The sequence below is a fragment of the Pseudorasbora parva genome, chromosome 15 (assembly GCF_024679245.1).
Source record: "Pseudorasbora parva isolate DD20220531a chromosome 15, ASM2467924v1, whole genome shotgun sequence".
NCBI classification, from domain to species: domain Eukaryota; kingdom Metazoa; phylum Chordata; class Actinopteri; order Cypriniformes; family Gobionidae; genus Pseudorasbora; species Pseudorasbora parva.
In genome coordinates, this window is record NC_090186.1 from 38,532,676 (window position 1) to 38,550,840 (window position 18,165).

The window sequence follows — 18,165 nt, forward strand, 5'->3', positions numbered from 1 at the left end:
TTTCTGTGCTTCAAAGAAATTCTTGTGTGAAGCTGAAGAGTCTTCCTGTGTCTGTGCGTGCTAGATAATTAAACTGTATGAAGTCTAGGACAATCCAGCATGTTAAACTGAACTGTTCTAGTTCTAAAATCAGGGTTTTAAGTGATTGTATTTTATTTAATTTGTTATTTTATAAATGCTTTTATTTTGTAATTATTTTTTGTATTTTATTTTGTCGTGCCGCCCATAACTGTGGAAAATTCACTGTAATGCTAGTTGATTATTTTTTTATTAGGTCTTTTGTTACAGGTCGAATCAAACCGACTGAAGTTGGTGTACACACTTGAGCTGACAGGAAATGGCCCTTTGTGTTTTGAGGAAACACATGGTGACTCTCCTGACACTCATTGTTCTGGTTGCCATGGTGTTTGTTCTCTTGATGTTTGAAGTCACACCTCTCGCGCACACATTCACGTTTCAGGAATTAGAATCCTAAAATGTTTTCCCTTATCTGTGTTTCGTGTATTTATTATGCTCCGAAATGAGCCCTTGTTTCCTTTGTTTCCCTCCGCTACATAGGAGTGTTTTTTTCCTTGCTCACTGGGGGCTTTAAAGACATCAAGGCACTTTTTTTCTAAAGCGACTATTGAATCAACACATATTGTGAAATGTTTTATTACATATTCAAATCTTTTTCTGTACACAATGGGAAAGATCTGGAAAAGTCAGGGCAGTTCAATGGTCAAAAGGTGCAGCATCCCAAAATCAAACCTTGATGAATACTATGAAGTTCCTGCTGAATATTCTGAAATATGTCCTCAGTTATAAATGCATTGCAACAGCTATTTCATGTCATTTGTATCTACTTTTCCATTATGATATAGATGCATTTGATTGTATGGCTTCATTATACATTAATGATTATTATTTTAAAATATTCAGAAAAAAATTTGATTGGGGCACACCTCATTCATGTCTATGCTGGACATGATTTAAAAAAAAAAATTGTACTAAATACATTTTTGCGAACAGAATGCATTGTTTGATGCTTGTCGCATCATGACCCTGAGGGTCCAGAAATCTCATCTGTAAGACAATGTGGCACACAAGCAGGCGTGTGGTCGGGTGTGTCCGGAAACGACAGCGTGTACTGTGATTGAGAAGTGTATCTGTGGTGTGGTGTTACAGCTCATTGAGATGAGTGTTAAACACTCTTGACGCTCATATTGCTGTGGTATAATCAGACAATATCAGTGAATGCTAATAGCCTGCTCCTCTATTCTACAGACACAAAGGCTTCTTTAAGCACGTCTTCACTGTTGTCCTAAGGCTGCTGTCCTCTTGTCCCAGATACATCCTGCTTGGACAGCTCAAATATCAGCCTCTGCTAGAAGTTACGAGTTTAATGTTGCCACACAGAGCTGCTTGTTTTTTCACACAACAGAGATGGTACAGATGTAGCCTACTGCTAGATTCAACCGCAGATTGGCAAGAGATGAACTTTTGCGGCAGGCTGAATGTAAAAATCTGAATGTTGCAGATGCTCTTTAGAAGTGGATGAGGGTTGAAACGCCACAAACTGACTGTTGTATTATTATTCTTCTTTCAGGACTTGGAGTTCCATGGCGTGATGCGCTTTTACTTCCAGGACCGCGTGGCGGGGAATTTTGCCACAAAGTGCATCCGCGTGTCCAGCACTGCCACCACGCAGGATGTGATCGAGACGCTGGCAGAGAAGTTCAGACCCGACATGAGGATGCTGTCATCTCCTAAATACTCCCTCTATGAGGTCCACGTCAGTGGCGGTGAGTCATGGGAACACAGAAAATACCCCATAAAAATGTAATTTTGTGACTTTTTACAATTAATACTTTCAGAAGTTATAATTAAATGTTTCATGAAACATACACTAGAATTCAAAAGTTTGGGATCGGCAAGATTTTTTCTTATGCTCGTCAGTGCTGCATATGTTTTAACACATATCAATACAAAAAGTAGTTCATAATGAAAAATTATGTATTTGCACACTTCCAGAGTATGTTTCTGGACCTAATATTTACATTTTAGTTTATCTGTTTGCATTTGATGACACATTACATATTTGCTCTTCCTTTTATCTTTAGAAAAAATTCCAATGTCTTTTTTGCGTATATGATGTGTCAGGAAGGCTGGGTTGTCTGAAGTTCTAGACCATTCATTAGTTTCCAGTGGACAAAATTATCCGTAATTAACAAAATATCCGTGCACAGCACAACTTTGGGTCTTGTTCACAAAACATGAGCAGAACTGGTTTCTGTAAAATCTTTTAAACTCTTCTTTTGAGTAATAGCATATAATTTAGGAGAGAATGAGACCTATTTGGACTGTAGCCTCATTTTCGTTTCAGTCTGCTCTGATTAATGTCTATAGTGAGGTGAATTTCTGACTGGCATAATCTGTCTCTGTGACAGAAGAGAGGAAACTGGACTTGGACGAGAAACCACTGGTCGTGCAGCTGAACTGGAACAAAGACGACAGAGAGGGCCGCTTCGTTCTCAAGAACGAGAACGACATCATGCCCAAGGTGAGGAAACGTGGATGAGAGAGGGACCTGATCAAAAGTTAGAAAACAAACCCACCCCGCCGACTTGCGTTCGCAGAGTCTGATTCTGTGGTTTGTCCTGCTTGAGTGCAGAAGCTGGAGTTTTGCAATGATTCACTAAAGGGTGTCTATGTTTGCTCTTGATTATGTTGGAACAGCTTTTTTAGTCCCCTGCTGTTTAGACGGCCCCCTAAAACCATCTCCTCTGCAAGTTGGCCCAATGCACGTCAGTTAAAAACCCTCTCAGGACATAAACACACAGGCATCAGCAGACACTTCATTTCCTCGCTTAACTGGAGCAGATCAATTCTCTTTTCTTTTTTCTTTTTACTCCGTCTGTCTCTCTCTCTCTCTCTCTTCACTTCAGTGGCTCTTAGTGTTGTGTGCAGCAATACTCCCCAAAGAGACATAAACTCAGAGCTAGGACTGTCTGAGTCTGCAAGAATGTGTGTGTTTAGGTGTGTGGGTGGTAGATCCCAACAATTTTCTGCGTTTTAGGCTGTTTTCACATTTGGTCCGATTGCTCAGTCCAAACTAAAGTTGGATTCCACCCTCCGTCATAAACATAAGAACTTGTGGCAACTAAAACTTGGGAGCATCTCAGGATGAGAAGATGCCAGTGTCATTGTTTTATGCATGTTACTGTCACCTTAGGTTTGCCACAAATCTTTTACACACACAGAACAGTACATTAGCTTTTGTCTGCTAAGATAATTTAGAAGAGATGAATAAAAGCCGGCATTAAATATACAAATAATCAACTATCAGAATATATTTTGCTCTCTACCTTATTTTTAACAAGAGCAGATATGGTTAATTATAACTTGAATGCACGTGTCTTGTGGTGTCATTTGTGTAGGTATTTTAGTCTGTTAAACTGCTTAATATCGCAGCTCGTATCATAAATCATAAACACACTTGTTTTTAACACAAAGCGTCTTATTGTTTATATCACTTTTTTATTCTTGTAATTAATCTGTAACAGCTAATGAATCAGAAATCACATGTACACAGAAAATAACTAACTTCCACGTTGCAAAATAAGGCTGAGAAGTGTAACCAGGAGTGTGTGGATTAGTGGATTGTCAATCTGTGAACTGAATTCTTAAAATGAGCTGTTCAGTTGCTCTCATGGCAACCATTTGATGATGCGGAGCTGAAGTGGTGTAGTAGTGACATCTGACTGGTCGTCTCTTGTAGAGTAACTTTGAGGATGCTTGAATTTGAACACTGCAATCCTTGCTTTGGCCTTTATTATTCATTCATATTGCAATATTTTGAAACCCTTCTGTAACAAATTCTGGATTGTTTCCTGTGATGCACAGCAAAATCACATTCAGAGCTGTGTCGAGGACTGAAATCAATAGAAACGCATTGTTCCACATAATTCCGCAGTATTAACTTTTATTAGTTCAACGGGTTAAAGACTAATGCAAAAGATTACTTCAAAATTATTTAGATATTAAAATAAAAATGTAATAATTTAAGATAAAATAATATACTATATAGTTAATAATGCAAAGCATGATTTACAAATAGAATCCATGTGGGTCTAGCCATTTTTCTCAAAGTCTCTCTCTCTTTTAATTTTTCCTCTTGATCACTCTACCAGAGAGCACTGACAAATGGCCCTGAGAAGGAGAAAGAGGGAGTGATCCAGAACTTTAAAAGAACACTGTCCAAGAAGGAGAAGAAGAAAGAGAAGAAGAGGGAGAAGGAGGCCTTTTCCAGAATTCCAGATGGAGATGATCTCACGTTGAACCGTGAGGATGGGTGAGGACTATGATTTCCTTTGTAAAGATACACATAAAAGGCAATAGTCGATTAAAAGATATTTTAGTAAGAATTTGTGCGTAAATTGTGTAAGAGCATCTTTGAAACTAATTCCACTCAGCTTTTTTTGTTTATCTTGTCCCAAGCATTTATGAAAGAGCATTTTTTGGATTCTCTTTCTGTGGTGATCGCTCATTTCTGTGAACGTCTTGAACCTTATTTGTCTGTCTTTTTTTGTCTATGGCTCTTCCTGATAGAGAGAACTCCAGGTTGGCTGCTGAGGTATATAAAGACATGCCAGAGACCAGTTTCACAAGGACCATTTCTAACCCAGAGGTGGTGATGAAGAGGAGACGACAGCAGAAGCTAGAGAAGAGGATGCAGGAATTCCGAAGCGGAGACGGCCGACCAGACTCAGGTTTGTTCGGCTCTGCTACGTTAACATTATCTAGTGACATACCACCACCTGTACTTACATAGCAGATTATTCAGTAGAAGGCATTGTTACTTATTTTGCGAAGAGGCTAGTAAATCATGACAGAGCTTATTTGCATATTGACGTTTTAAGACAAATTATTGAATCTACAAGCTACAAAAGCAGGTTTTTTTCTTAGTACATGTTCCCTTTTCTAACCCTTTTCTGGCAACCCAAACACGAGCATAATAACATAACCATGCAGGGCAGTGGATTTCAGCAGTGACCTTGTAAGTCACTCCTACTAGCCACTTAAGCGGTTTAATTTCATAATCTGTAAATTTTTCAATTGTAGTCTTTTAAAAAGGATTCTGATTTAAAGCGGCACTAGGTAACTTTTCAACCTTCATAATATATTTTCAAGACTCTTGTGATGATACATCGACTTACAATAGGTTGAATGACACGTCTGCCATAGCCTGATGGGGTCTGTATCGTTTTTAATTGTACTTCTAAACTTCGGGTTTCGGGTAGTAACCCGAGAACAAAAAGAACTACAAAATTCGACTGCTTTACGGCATATACGTCACTTCCACCAACACCCACACTTCCTTACATTCGGACGCGCGAGCCCAACTTTGTTCGTCGGATATTATAGTCATGTCCGAAGCAGCACAGACAAATAAGAAAGAAAAGGTTTTGTTGGAGGAAAGCAATAAGAGTAAACGAACAAGTGATGGGATTAAAGGCAGGACGAGGATCAACATGTGACCAGCGTTTGCTCGTCGGCGTGAGCTCTGCTCTACGTCTGCTTTTCGCCAGTCCCTCATAAGTTTCTCACTCACTTCAGAGCACACGCGGCTCCCGCTCTGCTTCTGCCCTAATGCGACTTATAGGCCAGTGCGACTTAAATGTTTTTTTTTTCCTCTTCATGACGCATTTTTTGACTGATGCGACTTATAGTCCGGAAAATACGGTAAGTACAATATAGTGCTGATATAGTGTTGTCAACAATATAGATTTTTCGATACATATCGATACAGAAATATCTGAAACTAGAATTTTCTGCAAAATAGATACATAAAACTGGTTTCTCACACTCTCATCTTTACGACATCGACACACAAACCGGCCTCCCCTCACTTAATCGTTTCATTTGCTCCGGATGAATATTGTTGGTGTTATAGAGCTTGCATGTCAGCATGGGATTGCGTGTATTGCGCATTATTTTACTCGTTACTACAGATGTTCATAGGGTACCCAAAGCGTGCAGGCATAAAGCTGACTCTTTGTACTAAATTGAGTTTGTTTTGCTGCTTGTTGCGCTTTAAATAGCTAAACACAAACAAAATAAGCATTTTCAAAGTAATAAGTCTTGCAAAGTATTCACGTAAACACAGTCAGTTATGTTTTAAATGAATGTTGAGGAAGTTGAGAAAGAAAGTCCATGTGTAACACAATAATGGATCTGCACGCCAGGCCTTAAAGTGACAACAGCCTAATTTACTTGCTGCCAAATTATGACATAATATTAAAAAAAAGAAAATCTATATGCCAGTTTTTCCCCATGGTATCTATGTCAAAATTGTGGTTATTAACTTTTGCAAAACCGTTAATGTCAAGTCCTGTAACCATGCATGATTTAGTTTTTGGTCCATTATAATTTGAATTTGTTCTTTGCACAGCATTTCTGGACTACAAATTTATAATTGTAATGATATATAGACCGTATGTGGATCTAGAAATCATTCGGTCAAAAAAAATTGGTTTGTTTTTCATGCAAAAAGGGCTATGATGTCAGCAGTATGTCTCCATGGGATACCGTAGATTGTAATTTTATAATAAGAACACTTAACCAGAACTCTGGCAGGTCCTTTGCACTTGTTGGGACCTTTTGCCAAAGAACCACCTACTTTCAAGTGGGAAACGTTCCAGGCCTCAACATAAAACTTTATATTCTAGCTCTGTTTACACCGACACCAAAATAGCCTTTCTGTTCTGGACAGACACGGATATTTAGATTTTCCAAGCTTATGTAAACAGGATAATAATGTATGTCTGCTGCTAAGGGTTTAGACCAGAGGCAAATCCTCAATGTTACACACATAGGTTACTCATAACATTCACCCCCTCCAGCAAGAGTTAAGCAGTGTATGAAATGGTTAAAGAGGCTTAGTCAAGCATGCAGTGGGGTTTAGATCCCAGGGTTGGGGACGCTTGAATTCTCGCGCTGTGTGCTGCGGTTTTTAGGACGAAATTTCTGTTGTACTTAAGCATTATATCAGCATTATAATTAAGCTGACTCAAGGTAACAAAATGCCAAGTATTGGTCGAGTAATTGACCATGTCAATATATCGGCCTGCTTTTGGAGCTGACACAAGGTAGATGCAAGTTAATATGCATGATTTATCAGCCAGTTCTGATTATCTGGAAAAGCCAAGTATCATCTAATTAATTGGCCTCCCCGATATATCAGTCTACCGCTAATCTACACTATTAGTTCTTAATTCTTTTTGACACTATCTTTCTCATTTAGGAGGGACTCTGAGGATCTACGCTGATAGTCTGAAGCCCAACATTCCCTACAAGACCATCCTGCTCTCAACTACTGATATGGCTGACTTCGCTGTAGCCGAGGCTCTGGAGAAATATGGTCTAGAGAAGGAAAACCCTAGAGATTACTGCATTGCCCAGGTGAGGTGTAACACCGTTTTAGCTTTCTGATGAGATGCTTTCTGAGAGTTGTACTTCTCTATGATGAATTGAATGGTGCAGCATCGTCTGCCAGTGTTTAAAAAAATCTGCTGGATGGATTTGAAAAAATTGTAGAATGGAAGTATGTTGGCATTTTGTTGCTATTCTGCCGATATTATAAATTGAATCAGTATCGTTTAGGTTGGATAAATTGTGCATGCTCAACGAGTGCTAACTTAGTTAATCTGTAAAAATACAAAAATAAAACACTAATAATAATAAGTAATAAACTCTGCATTGTATAAGAAACAATTTTTATAAATCAATTTGGAGTATTTGCTAAATATATGAATGTAAATGTAAACAACACTGTTAAATGTAATCTTTAACAAATCTCAAAATGTATATGTATTTTTCATACTGAACTGTTATAATGCTGTGATGTGTAACTTTGCTTTTATATATTTACATGGTTTCAGTTGTATCAAATGTAAGGTCATGAGTCTTCAATATCTTAAATGGTTCAACAAAAGTCTTAATTATCATTATAGAGGGCTTAATTTTGAGGATAAGAAAACAAAAATCACAATATGGCCTAATGTGATTTATTAAACTTGAAAAGCCTTTCATTCAATTAAATAAATGCAAGTGCTGCATATTTCAAAGTAAAAATATGTTTAGAATGAATAAATATTGGGCTATGTTTATAATTAAAGTAACACATTATCCTTAAAACCATTGTTATTTAAGTAAAATTAAGAATGTTTCTAAAATAATCATGGATACATGATTTTTGGCTATATGGGTTTATTCTGTATGGACATATGGTATTAATTTTTAGTCTTTTTTTTTTTTTAAATGCACATATCTTGCATTATTATAATTATACATTATACATTATTAATTATGTATTATTTTTAGTAGTTTAAATTACATAGTTTAATTTCACAGATGTTGACAAAATGTGCGAATTTTGAGCTAAATACAGCATATTTACTGACTTCTCAGTGTTTTTTACATTTATTATTTCAGTGCATCCTTAATAAAATTTGTCAAACAAAGCTGAGAGTTAAGCCCAAATATGCAGTTTCTGAACATGTGAGGTATATGTAAAATTGTATTAATGATGGACCTAAAATCTTTGGAACATTCTTCATAATTCAGTGGTTGCACATACATTATTAATTAATATGATTGAGTTATCGGAGTTATAAATTAATCTGATTGAGTGTCCCCTCTGTGTCCGGCTCTCTCAATGGATCCCTCCTCTTCCAGTGATCAAATCCAGCATGGTTCATCAGGCCATTGCACTATTTGTCTTCCAGATTAAAGCCAGGAGCTGACATCTGCTCAGCTCTCCAGCTGAGGGTAATTGAATTGTGCAGTTCTATGGTGCCCCGCCTGCACATGTTTAGCGTTGTGCGGTGCGAGAGATGGAAACCTACGTGGGGATGAAGAGGAAGTGTAGAGGAGGAGAGCAGGAAGTGCTTGAAGTTTCGGTCTAATCCCTGCTGTCAGCACGTGACAAACATCGCTGATACAAAAGCGTCAACCTTGGGCTGTCGGCGCTGTTGGTCACCAGCTCTTTTCAGCCAATCACATTGAGAGTTTCTGAGAGAAGTGTGCCTTCGTAATATCTTCTCCCATCACTCTGGCCAGTTTTAATTACATACACGGCTTGTCCATAAAGCTGCTGTTAAATCCTTGACAGGGAGTCTGTATCTGTCACTAAAACAGGTGTCGACTGCCTGCCTGGAGTGCAAAGTGTGAAATATTACTGTGCTTTGCCAAATAAGTAAAACTTTATTAGTTCTCTGGGCAACAAAATTGTATTTTTCAACTCTTAGGGCCAGATTTAATAACAGTTTGAGCCAGTGCAAACCCTCTTTTGCCGTTTAAAACCACTGTCAGCATTGACTAAAGACAATTTATGGGAGTAGAATATTCAAATAATCACGCAAGGAGATTTTACTAAGTTTGCACTAGTCAATTTACTGGTATTTGCACCATTATTTTTACCGACCAAAAGAGCTTGCCTTAAATCAGACGCTAATTTGCGCTGCTCTTGGTAGGCATTAAGGAAATGATCTGACTTCGTCTGTGTTCTTCAATTTTGTTTGTAGATCGCGTTTCATCAGTAGATCACATGCAGAAATTTCCACTCCCATCTGTGCTTTTATAGGATTGCGCGCTCGTGCTAATTGGCCCTGTTTAGTAAAATCTGCCCCTTAAAATGTGATTGTTCACTTTGTGCAGGTGATTCATGCAAATGATAAACCAGTGAAGGAGACCATCCTAGATGACACAGATTGCCCTCTGCAGATCCTCAGAGACTGGACAAGTGACAAAGGTCAGACACACATACACACACCCTTTCTTATTCTGCTGTAAATTCCGAACAAGTTTTGTCGCATTTTTTTTTTACTTGCACTCATAAAGATATTTTAAGATATTTTTAAAATATTTTAATGTTCACCAATGCTGCATTTATTTGATCAAAAATGCAGCAAAAACACTAATATTGTGAAAAAAATATTACAATGTATAATTTAAAATGTAATTTTTACCATCATTACTTTAGTCTTTAGTGTCACATGATCCACAAATCTCATTAACCCCAAATTTTGGAATTGTAGTGTAGATACACTTTGTTAGTTATGCATTCTTGCTTTTACTTACTTAAGTTGCTAGTACATTGCATTTACAGGAGTTGGATAATAAAAAGCCTCTAATTTACACCAACTCATACCACCCCCTGTTGACTTTAATGTAATATTACATCAAAATGTATTTTTCAGAGGCCTTAGTATTCCAGCTGAAAAAGCGACCTCCAGACTATGTTCCAAGGAAAGGACGCAAGCCTGACACCAGGATAGGGCAGCATGGATCCATTCCTCCTGAGAAACTGCCCTACCTGGTTGAACTGAGTCCAGGTGACACACACAAGCATACACAATGATATCACATCCATTTATGAGGAAAATTAGAGCAGAAACAGAGGCTTTTGTGTGTCATTGAATGGTAGCAGAGCTGTTCGTAGATCAGTCATGCTGATCTAAGCCTGCGCTAGAGTTTCAGTTGCACTGATGTGACAGCTATGAAGAGTGGCCCACCGATTGCCCACTGACATTCACGCATGAGTAGAGCTGTGGCCAACAATTGAGTTCAGTCTCTGGGCTGCTGTAGAGTCCACTAGTGAGACCCCTTAAAATACACCTTAGTTTCAGTCGAGTTGATGTTTTTTAAGAGTTGGAAATTCACATCATCTAGATCTGACCCTCACTAACGCTGTCTCTCAGTCTAACTGCTGCTTGCATACTGTTCCTCCCCCTGCTGCGGCCCACAACTAACCCTCTCACTGAGTTTATAACCAATGCTTTTTAACTGCAAAGAGTTGTGCAAAAACTCTCCTGATATGCAATGACACCGTGTCTACACTGGACGCGGCTGACCTCTGCATTACAGCATTAAAAAAGTAATCCGTTGACAAACAAATTATGTGGAAGATGGCTGGAGTAGCTGTGCAGAGCATCAAAAATAGAGCAGAATGCTCCTCCGCCAAATTCTGGTGTAGATACGGTGTAAAAGTGGTCATGAGAGTTCTGGAAACAAATTTTGGAGCTTGGAAATCAAATGACATATTTACTGATTTCTTGAGTTTGTGCCAGCAGACACACTGACCACTTGCTTATGGCGCTTTTTCTCTTTCTTGCTGCATTTGGTACTCCTTGGCTTTTCCTCCCTCTGTCTGTCTATCTGTGTCTGGTGTGTTGTTGGCGTGTGTCCCGCCGTTCTGTCTGCTCCTGGCTCCTGTGCATGCATCCCGTCCTAGGGCGAGGGAGTCACTATGCCTACTACTACCGCCATCATGAAGGTAACACAAACTTGCCTGCACCTCCATCCCTCCCCAAGCTCTACCTCTCTCTCTCTCTCTCTCTCTCTCTCTCTCTCTCTCTCTCACACTCTGAAAGGGAACTACAAACACTTCTACACACACAAAAATAAACTGACCTGTCATTCTTTTTGTCCCCTAAAAGTAATGCGTACAGTTATGTAGTCTGATTGTTGGCACTAGAGAAGATGGTTTTAAAGCACATTGTTCCTTGTATCTGTAGAAAGTTCTCAGTATTGCTCACTCTGACACTTACTTAATTGGCTAAATAGCTTAATATGATTTACCATGTATTCATGCCTAAAAGTCAACATGACATTAAAATTGACGGTTTAATTTTTTTAATCTATGTTTCTGGTTTTATTGTGAACGATTGATCAGTGCATGTTGTTAAGCAGAAGAATCGTTTTCATTTTTTCAACAAATTATGTCTTTAAAATTACACATTTCACATGTCACCTAGGCTATTGCCTATTAAAAAAAAAACCCAAAACACATCTTATTTTTACTGTTTTTGCTTTGCATTTTGCTTATAGCTGCTAATTGCTAATCATCTCACCAATCTAAGATTTAAAATATGAACCTAACCATCCCATCATCATTTATAACACTAATTGATTTTTTTTAGCTTAGATCCTAAAATTTTGATCAAGTTCCAATTTAGTAGTGCTGTCAAACCAATTAATTGGATCAAAAATGTTGTTTTTACATAATAAATGTGTGTGTGCTGTGTATAATTATTGTGTATATATACACACTCATTCACTCATGTATATATTTAATGAATATTTGCATGTGAACTAAAGTAATTGTTTTTGCATGGTATTCATGGAATATACTTCACAATTATTAGTTGAGGTCTGCATTTATATACAGTAACATTCAAATGTTTTGTGAGTAAGGTTTTATTTATGATTTTAGAAGTCTCTTATGAATTTTCAGTGTCATTACTCCAGTCTTCAGTGTCACATGATCCTTCAGATATCATTCTAATATGCTGATTTGCAGCTATTTGATGAATAGAAAGCTAAAGAACATTTATTTTAGGGAATTTTGTAACAGTAAATACATTTGATCATTTATGGTCACTTGTCATCCATATAATGTGTTCTTGCTTAAAAAGATGATGCATTTCTTTTTAAAAAATTGTAGTGTCTTCAAACTTTTGAACAGTAGTGTATTTTTAGAGGCAGTGCTTTATTATTAGCATACTGTACAACCCTGGAACACCCTCTCTGAGGAGTTGCGTCTTTACATTCATGGGTGAAAACAGCCTATTTATACAGAAGTTTAGTTAGCTCATTGACTGGACGAATTTAGAAGCATGTAGTTTTGCATATCTTTAATTACACGGCCTTAAGCACAGAAGTGACACCAGCTTGCACATGCTTGTGTTTTGAATCAATTGAGTAAAATGCAGAAATGCAAATGTGAGTTACTCTCTGCTCTGTGGCTGCTCTGCAGATGGGTCAGACTCCAGGGATAAACCCAAACTCTACAGACTACAGCACAGCCTCACTGAGGTCGGGTCTGACCGGAGTGAAGAGGGAAACATCCAGGTAATGAAAACGCTTCTATTGCAACTTTGGAGCTGTAGTGTTGTACATTGAAAAGGGACGAAGCGTTTAAAGACGTGTCCATAGACCTAAAGCATCCCTGATTTTTCCACACCGCAGCTGTCTGGGCCTGGGATTCTGCCTCACCACTGTGACCTGATGCATGCGGACGGGTTGGTAACCGTGACACCTGTCACTTTGGACGCCGAGACGTTTGTAGATGGACAGCGAATCTCTGACACTACAGTTCTGCGCAGCGGCGTGACCGTCCAGTTTGGGGCCACTCACGTCTTCAAATTTGTGGACCCCAGCTACGACCACAGCATGTCTAAAAGAGACCCAGGGCCCATGATGAAGGGGAGACACAAATCAGGGTGAGACATTTTATTTTAAATGCAGCCACGTAGAGCTGATTACATATTTATTTATTTATATAGTGCAATACACAATACACATTGCTTCAAAGCAGCGTCACAAAAATATAAATATAATAATAATTGATGTTTATTTCTTCATGACTTAGTTTCATAGCAGATTAGATCTAGGGGATAATAGGAGATAATAGTAAGATAATGGTAATGTAGGACATGCTATATATATATATAGTGTGTGTGTGTATATATATATATATATATATATATGTGTGTATGTATGTATGTGTGTATATATATGTATGTATATATATGTGTATATATGCATGTGTGTGTATCATGGAGGGGTCTGAAATTGTCATCGTAGGTGCATGTCCACTGTGAGAGTCCACTGTGAAAAAATCCAGAAATCACAATATATGATTTTTTAACTGTTTATTTGTATGATACACCTGCAAATGAGTATTTGAACACCTGTCTATCAGCTAGAATTCTGACCCTCAAAGACCTGTTAGTCTGTCTTTAAAATGTCCACCTCCACTCCATTTTTTTATCCTAAATTAGATGCACCTGTTTGAGGTCGTTAGCTGCATAAAGACACCTGTCCACCCAATACAATCAGTAAGAATCCAACTACGGACATGGCCAAGACCAAAGAGCTGTACAAAGACACTAGAGACAAAACTGTACACCTCCAAAAGGCTGGAAAGGGCTACGGTGAAATTGCCAAGCAGCTTGGTGAAAAAGGTCCACTGTTGGAGCAATCATTAGAATGTGGAAGAAGCTAAACATGACTGTCAATCTCCCTCGGACTGGCGCTCCATGCAAGATCTCACCATGTGGGGTCTCAATGATCCTAATAAAGGTGAAAAATCTGCCCAGAACTACACAGGAGGAGCTGTTCAATGACCTGAAAAGAGCTGGGACCACCGTTTCCAACTGTTGGTAATACACTAAGTTACTGTTGGTAATACACCAAGACGTCATGGTTTGAAATCATGTAGGGCACCGAAGGTTCCCCTGCTTAAACCAGCACATGTCCAGGCCCGTCTTAAGTTTGCCAATGACCATTTGGATTATCCACAGGAGTCATGGGAGAAAGTCAGATGTGAACAAAATAGAACTTTTTGGTCATAATTCCACTAAACGTGTTCGGAGGAAGAAGAATGATGAGTACCATCCCAAGAACACCATCCCTACTGTAAAGCATGGGGGTGGTAGCATCATGCTTTGGGAATGTTTTTCTGCACATGGGACAGGGCGACTGCACTGTATTAAGGAGAGGATGACCGGGGCAATGTATTGCGATATTTTGGGGAACAACCTCCTCCCCTTAGTTAGAGCATTGAAGATGGGTTGAGGCTGGGTCTTCCAACATGACAATAACCCGAAGCACACAGCCAGGATAACCAAGGAATGTCTCTGTAAGAAGCATATCAAGGTTCTGGGGTGGCCTAGCCAGTCTCCAGACCTAAACACAATAGAGAATCTTTGGAGGGAGCTTAAACTCTGTTTCTCAGCGACAGGCCAGAAACCTGACTGATCTAGAGAAGATGTGTGTGGAGGAGTGGGCCAAAATCCCTCCTGCAGTGTGTGCAAACCTGGTGAACAACTACAGGAAACGTTTGACCTCTGTAATTGCAAACAAAGGCTACTGTACCAAATATAAATATTTATTTTCTCAGGTGTTCAAATACTTATTTGCAGCTGTATCATACAAATAAATAATTAAAAAATCATACATTGTGATTTTTGGATTTTTTTTTTAAGATTATGTTTCTCACAGTGGACATGCACCTACGATGACAATTTCAGACCCCTACATGATTTCTAAATGGGAGAACTTGCAAAATAGCAGGGTGCTCAAATACTTATTTTCCTCACTGTGTGTGTGTGTGTGTGTGTGTGTGTGTGTGTGTGTGTGTGCATAGGCGCCGATTTATGTTTTCCTCCGTGGGTGCTCATTGGCGCACACGGCCTTTAAAGAAAGACCTAAAAAAAATTGGTCAAACATTTTTTGCATTTCAGAACCTTAGGAAATGGACAGCGGCCGACACGAACACACACACCTATTTAATTGATAATAAAGCCGTAAAGTAGCATCTCTTTCAAATCAGGACAGCGCCAATTCTCACAAATACAGACAAATATATCATGTAATCATGCACAAAACTTGACCATCTCTGAGGAAAGCTAGGTGAGATTTTGATACAGCTAGAGAGAAGACATTGATGACATGCCTTTATTTGTCAAAAAAAGAGAATATGTATCTCTACAGGAACGTATTGCCCTTTTTAGCACACAAACATTGAACTGAAGAATTAACTTGCATTTATCAAACTGCCAACATCAGTGTAGGTTTGCCTTGTTATACTCGCGTCTTGTTATACTCGCGTCCTGTTATACTCGCGTCCTGTTATACGCGTCCGCACGAGCGCGAGGGTGCGCGCTGCAAAAACCTGGAGTGCGCGAGACCCCGTTTCGCTTGGCGGTGTGCCCGTCAAATCTTTTAACTTTGCCTGCGGCTCCGCAACCGAAGAAGCACGAGATCCAGACGAATCTGGCCGAGCCTGACGTCTCATCACGGCGCGTCGAGTTTAAACATCTCCCCAAATGGACGAGGCGCGCGCTCCGTCAGCGAGAGAAACATCGAAAACAAACAAGCATGCAAATGGAAATTATCGCGGCCGGAAAAATGATCGAGCTCATTATTTTATTATCATTGAGTATCGCGACAGTTATTATACTTTTTGGGTTTTTTTGGCCGATGGCCCTCGGTTGGACGGCCGTTCTGGACTTTTCCAGAACGCACAGATTGCCAATCCGTCCCTGACTGGCAGTCTGGCACACGTGGGTGCTCGATATTTTCCGTGGGTGCTCGAGCCCCGGAGCACCCACAGTATCGGCGCCTATGTGTGTGTGTGTGTGTGTGTGTGTGTGTGTGTGTTCTGTATACTGTATGCATGCAGTATATATGTACTGTATATCCAACCTTTTAATATATTGCTAGGCATTAATATATTTTTAAAAAATTGACCGAAGAACAACAGTATCTTTAACTGGATCTAACCGTATCTTTAACTGAATTTAACAGTAACTAGATCTTTTATTGTGGAAGTGCTGCACAATGAACCATCTGTTGTTCTGTGTAACATTAGACACATTGCTGGGGAAGCTTCTTTTGTAGCTTGCCAAAATACTTATTTAATTTTGTGAAACTACAGATAAGCTACTGTATTTGTCTTGTGGTCTTATCTGTCAGATTTTTTGGAGGATCTTATTTTGAATAGTATGAGAATTAAAGGTGCACTATGTAGTATTTTTGCAGTAAAATATCCAAAAACCACCAGGCCAGTGTTATATATTTTGTTCAGTTGAGTACTTAGAATATCCCAAATGTTTTCAACTATTTGTAGTTGTACCTACACCCGGCGACTGTGTCCCGTACCGTCACAATAAAAGTCCCGGTGCTCGCGAGCCGTGTGTTTGTATAACAAACTCCAGCGGCGGTGCTCAGCTCCACATCACTTGGTCCTGCTCTGCTTTACACTACAGTAACGTTAATAACCGCATCCATCAACATGATTTCTGCCCTGTTTTCCACTGGCTGTGAGGTGAAGACCACATGTCCCAAGATACAGCGCTCAAACTTAGCTTCATCAAACTACGCCTTTGTTTAGCATAGGAGCCCTCCAGTGGATAGAAAGTTGCCTAGTGCACTTTAACAGGTAAATTGATATTTATATGCACCTAATAAAACAAGAAAAACACTTAAAGGGTTAGTTCACCCAAAAATGAAATTTATGTCATTAATGACTCACCTTTTTGTCGTTCCACACCCGTAAGACATCCGTTCATCTTCCGAACACAGCTTAAGATATTTTATGTTTAGTCCAAAGGAGCTTTTCCGTTCCTTCATTTAAGTGAATGCACACTATGTCCATGTCCCGAAAGGTAACAAAAATATCATCAGAGTAGTCCATATCTGACATCAGTTAGTTCATTAGAATCTCTTGAAGCATTGAAAATACATTTTGGTCCAAAAATATCTGAATACCACTGTTAGTAAATCTTACTGAAAACCTAAGCACTGTTTATTTAATTTGTGTTTTTGTTCAGTATATTTATTTGTCAGTTATTGTATTGCTGACTATTTACTTGCCTTCTGTTATCATTTCAAGGACCTTTTACTTAGCTACATTAGTTAACCTAGTATTTGTTTTTGAGGTTTGATAATTGTGAAATTTGATCATATCACCCACCAATAATCGGGATTTCAATATTGACCAAAATAATCATGATTATGATTTTGTGTCATAATCATGCGGCCCTAATCGATTCACCTTAATTAATCAGATTTTTTCAATCCACATATGGCTACAATTTAGGCCTGTTTATTGCTAAACATCTCCCATTTGTATTTATCTGTTCTGTTTTACATCTTACTTGTTTGCAAAAGTTGCCAAACAAGCCACAAAATGAGAGTGTAGTTAGGAAAAAAAGATTTTTTTTCCTTGTGCAATGTGCAAGAAAGGTTGATTTAACATTTCATAGTTGCCTTTATAATACTATAGAATATATAGTATATATAATACTATACTATAGCACTGTTCTTCATGAGACGATTTGCCATTAGATGGCAGTATTTAGATGGCTAAGTGTCTTACAAGCACATTCTCGTTTGTTTGTTCTGTTTATGACGTTTAAATCTGTGACTTTGCCGTCACTCTGAACGACCAGTGCGCGTTGTGTTATGGGATGCTCTGCTGCCATGGCAACAGGAGTTTTACGGGTTTTGCACGTGGGTGTCCAATGCAGTGACTGTCCTCTGGGATTTCTAGTCTTAAATGCAGTCCTTACTGTGAGAAATGTTGGAAAAGAGGCTGGAGGAGTGACAGGGAGA

At 38.8% G+C, this 18,165-nt stretch overlaps 1 protein-coding gene across 20 annotated transcripts in view; it reads left to right on the top strand.

The window, feature by feature from the left end:
* Positions 1-18,165, top strand: part of afdna (afadin, adherens junction formation factor a) — a 137,606-nt gene that overhangs the window by 67,598 nt on the left and 51,843 nt on the right. For 11 of the 20 annotated variants that reach the window (XM_067417985.1, XM_067417995.1, XM_067417996.1 and 8 more), the window contains exons 2-11: positions 1,589-1,784; positions 2,430-2,542; positions 4,173-4,333; positions 4,591-4,751; positions 7,286-7,443; positions 9,700-9,793; positions 10,242-10,376; positions 11,276-11,317; positions 12,800-12,894; positions 13,012-13,265. In XM_067417985.1, the coding sequence (XP_067274086.1) occupies positions 1,589-1,784; positions 2,430-2,542; positions 4,173-4,333; positions 4,591-4,751; positions 7,286-7,443; positions 9,700-9,793; positions 10,242-10,376; positions 11,276-11,317; positions 12,800-12,894; positions 13,012-13,265 (1,409 nt within the window). The remainder of the gene's footprint in view (positions 1-1,588; positions 1,785-2,429; positions 2,543-4,172; positions 4,334-4,590; positions 4,752-7,285; positions 7,444-9,699; positions 9,794-10,241; positions 10,377-11,275; positions 11,318-12,799; positions 12,895-13,011; positions 13,266-18,165) is intronic. The other 9 variants (XM_067417986.1, XM_067418007.1, XM_067418000.1 and 6 more) reach the window with 3 other exon arrangements.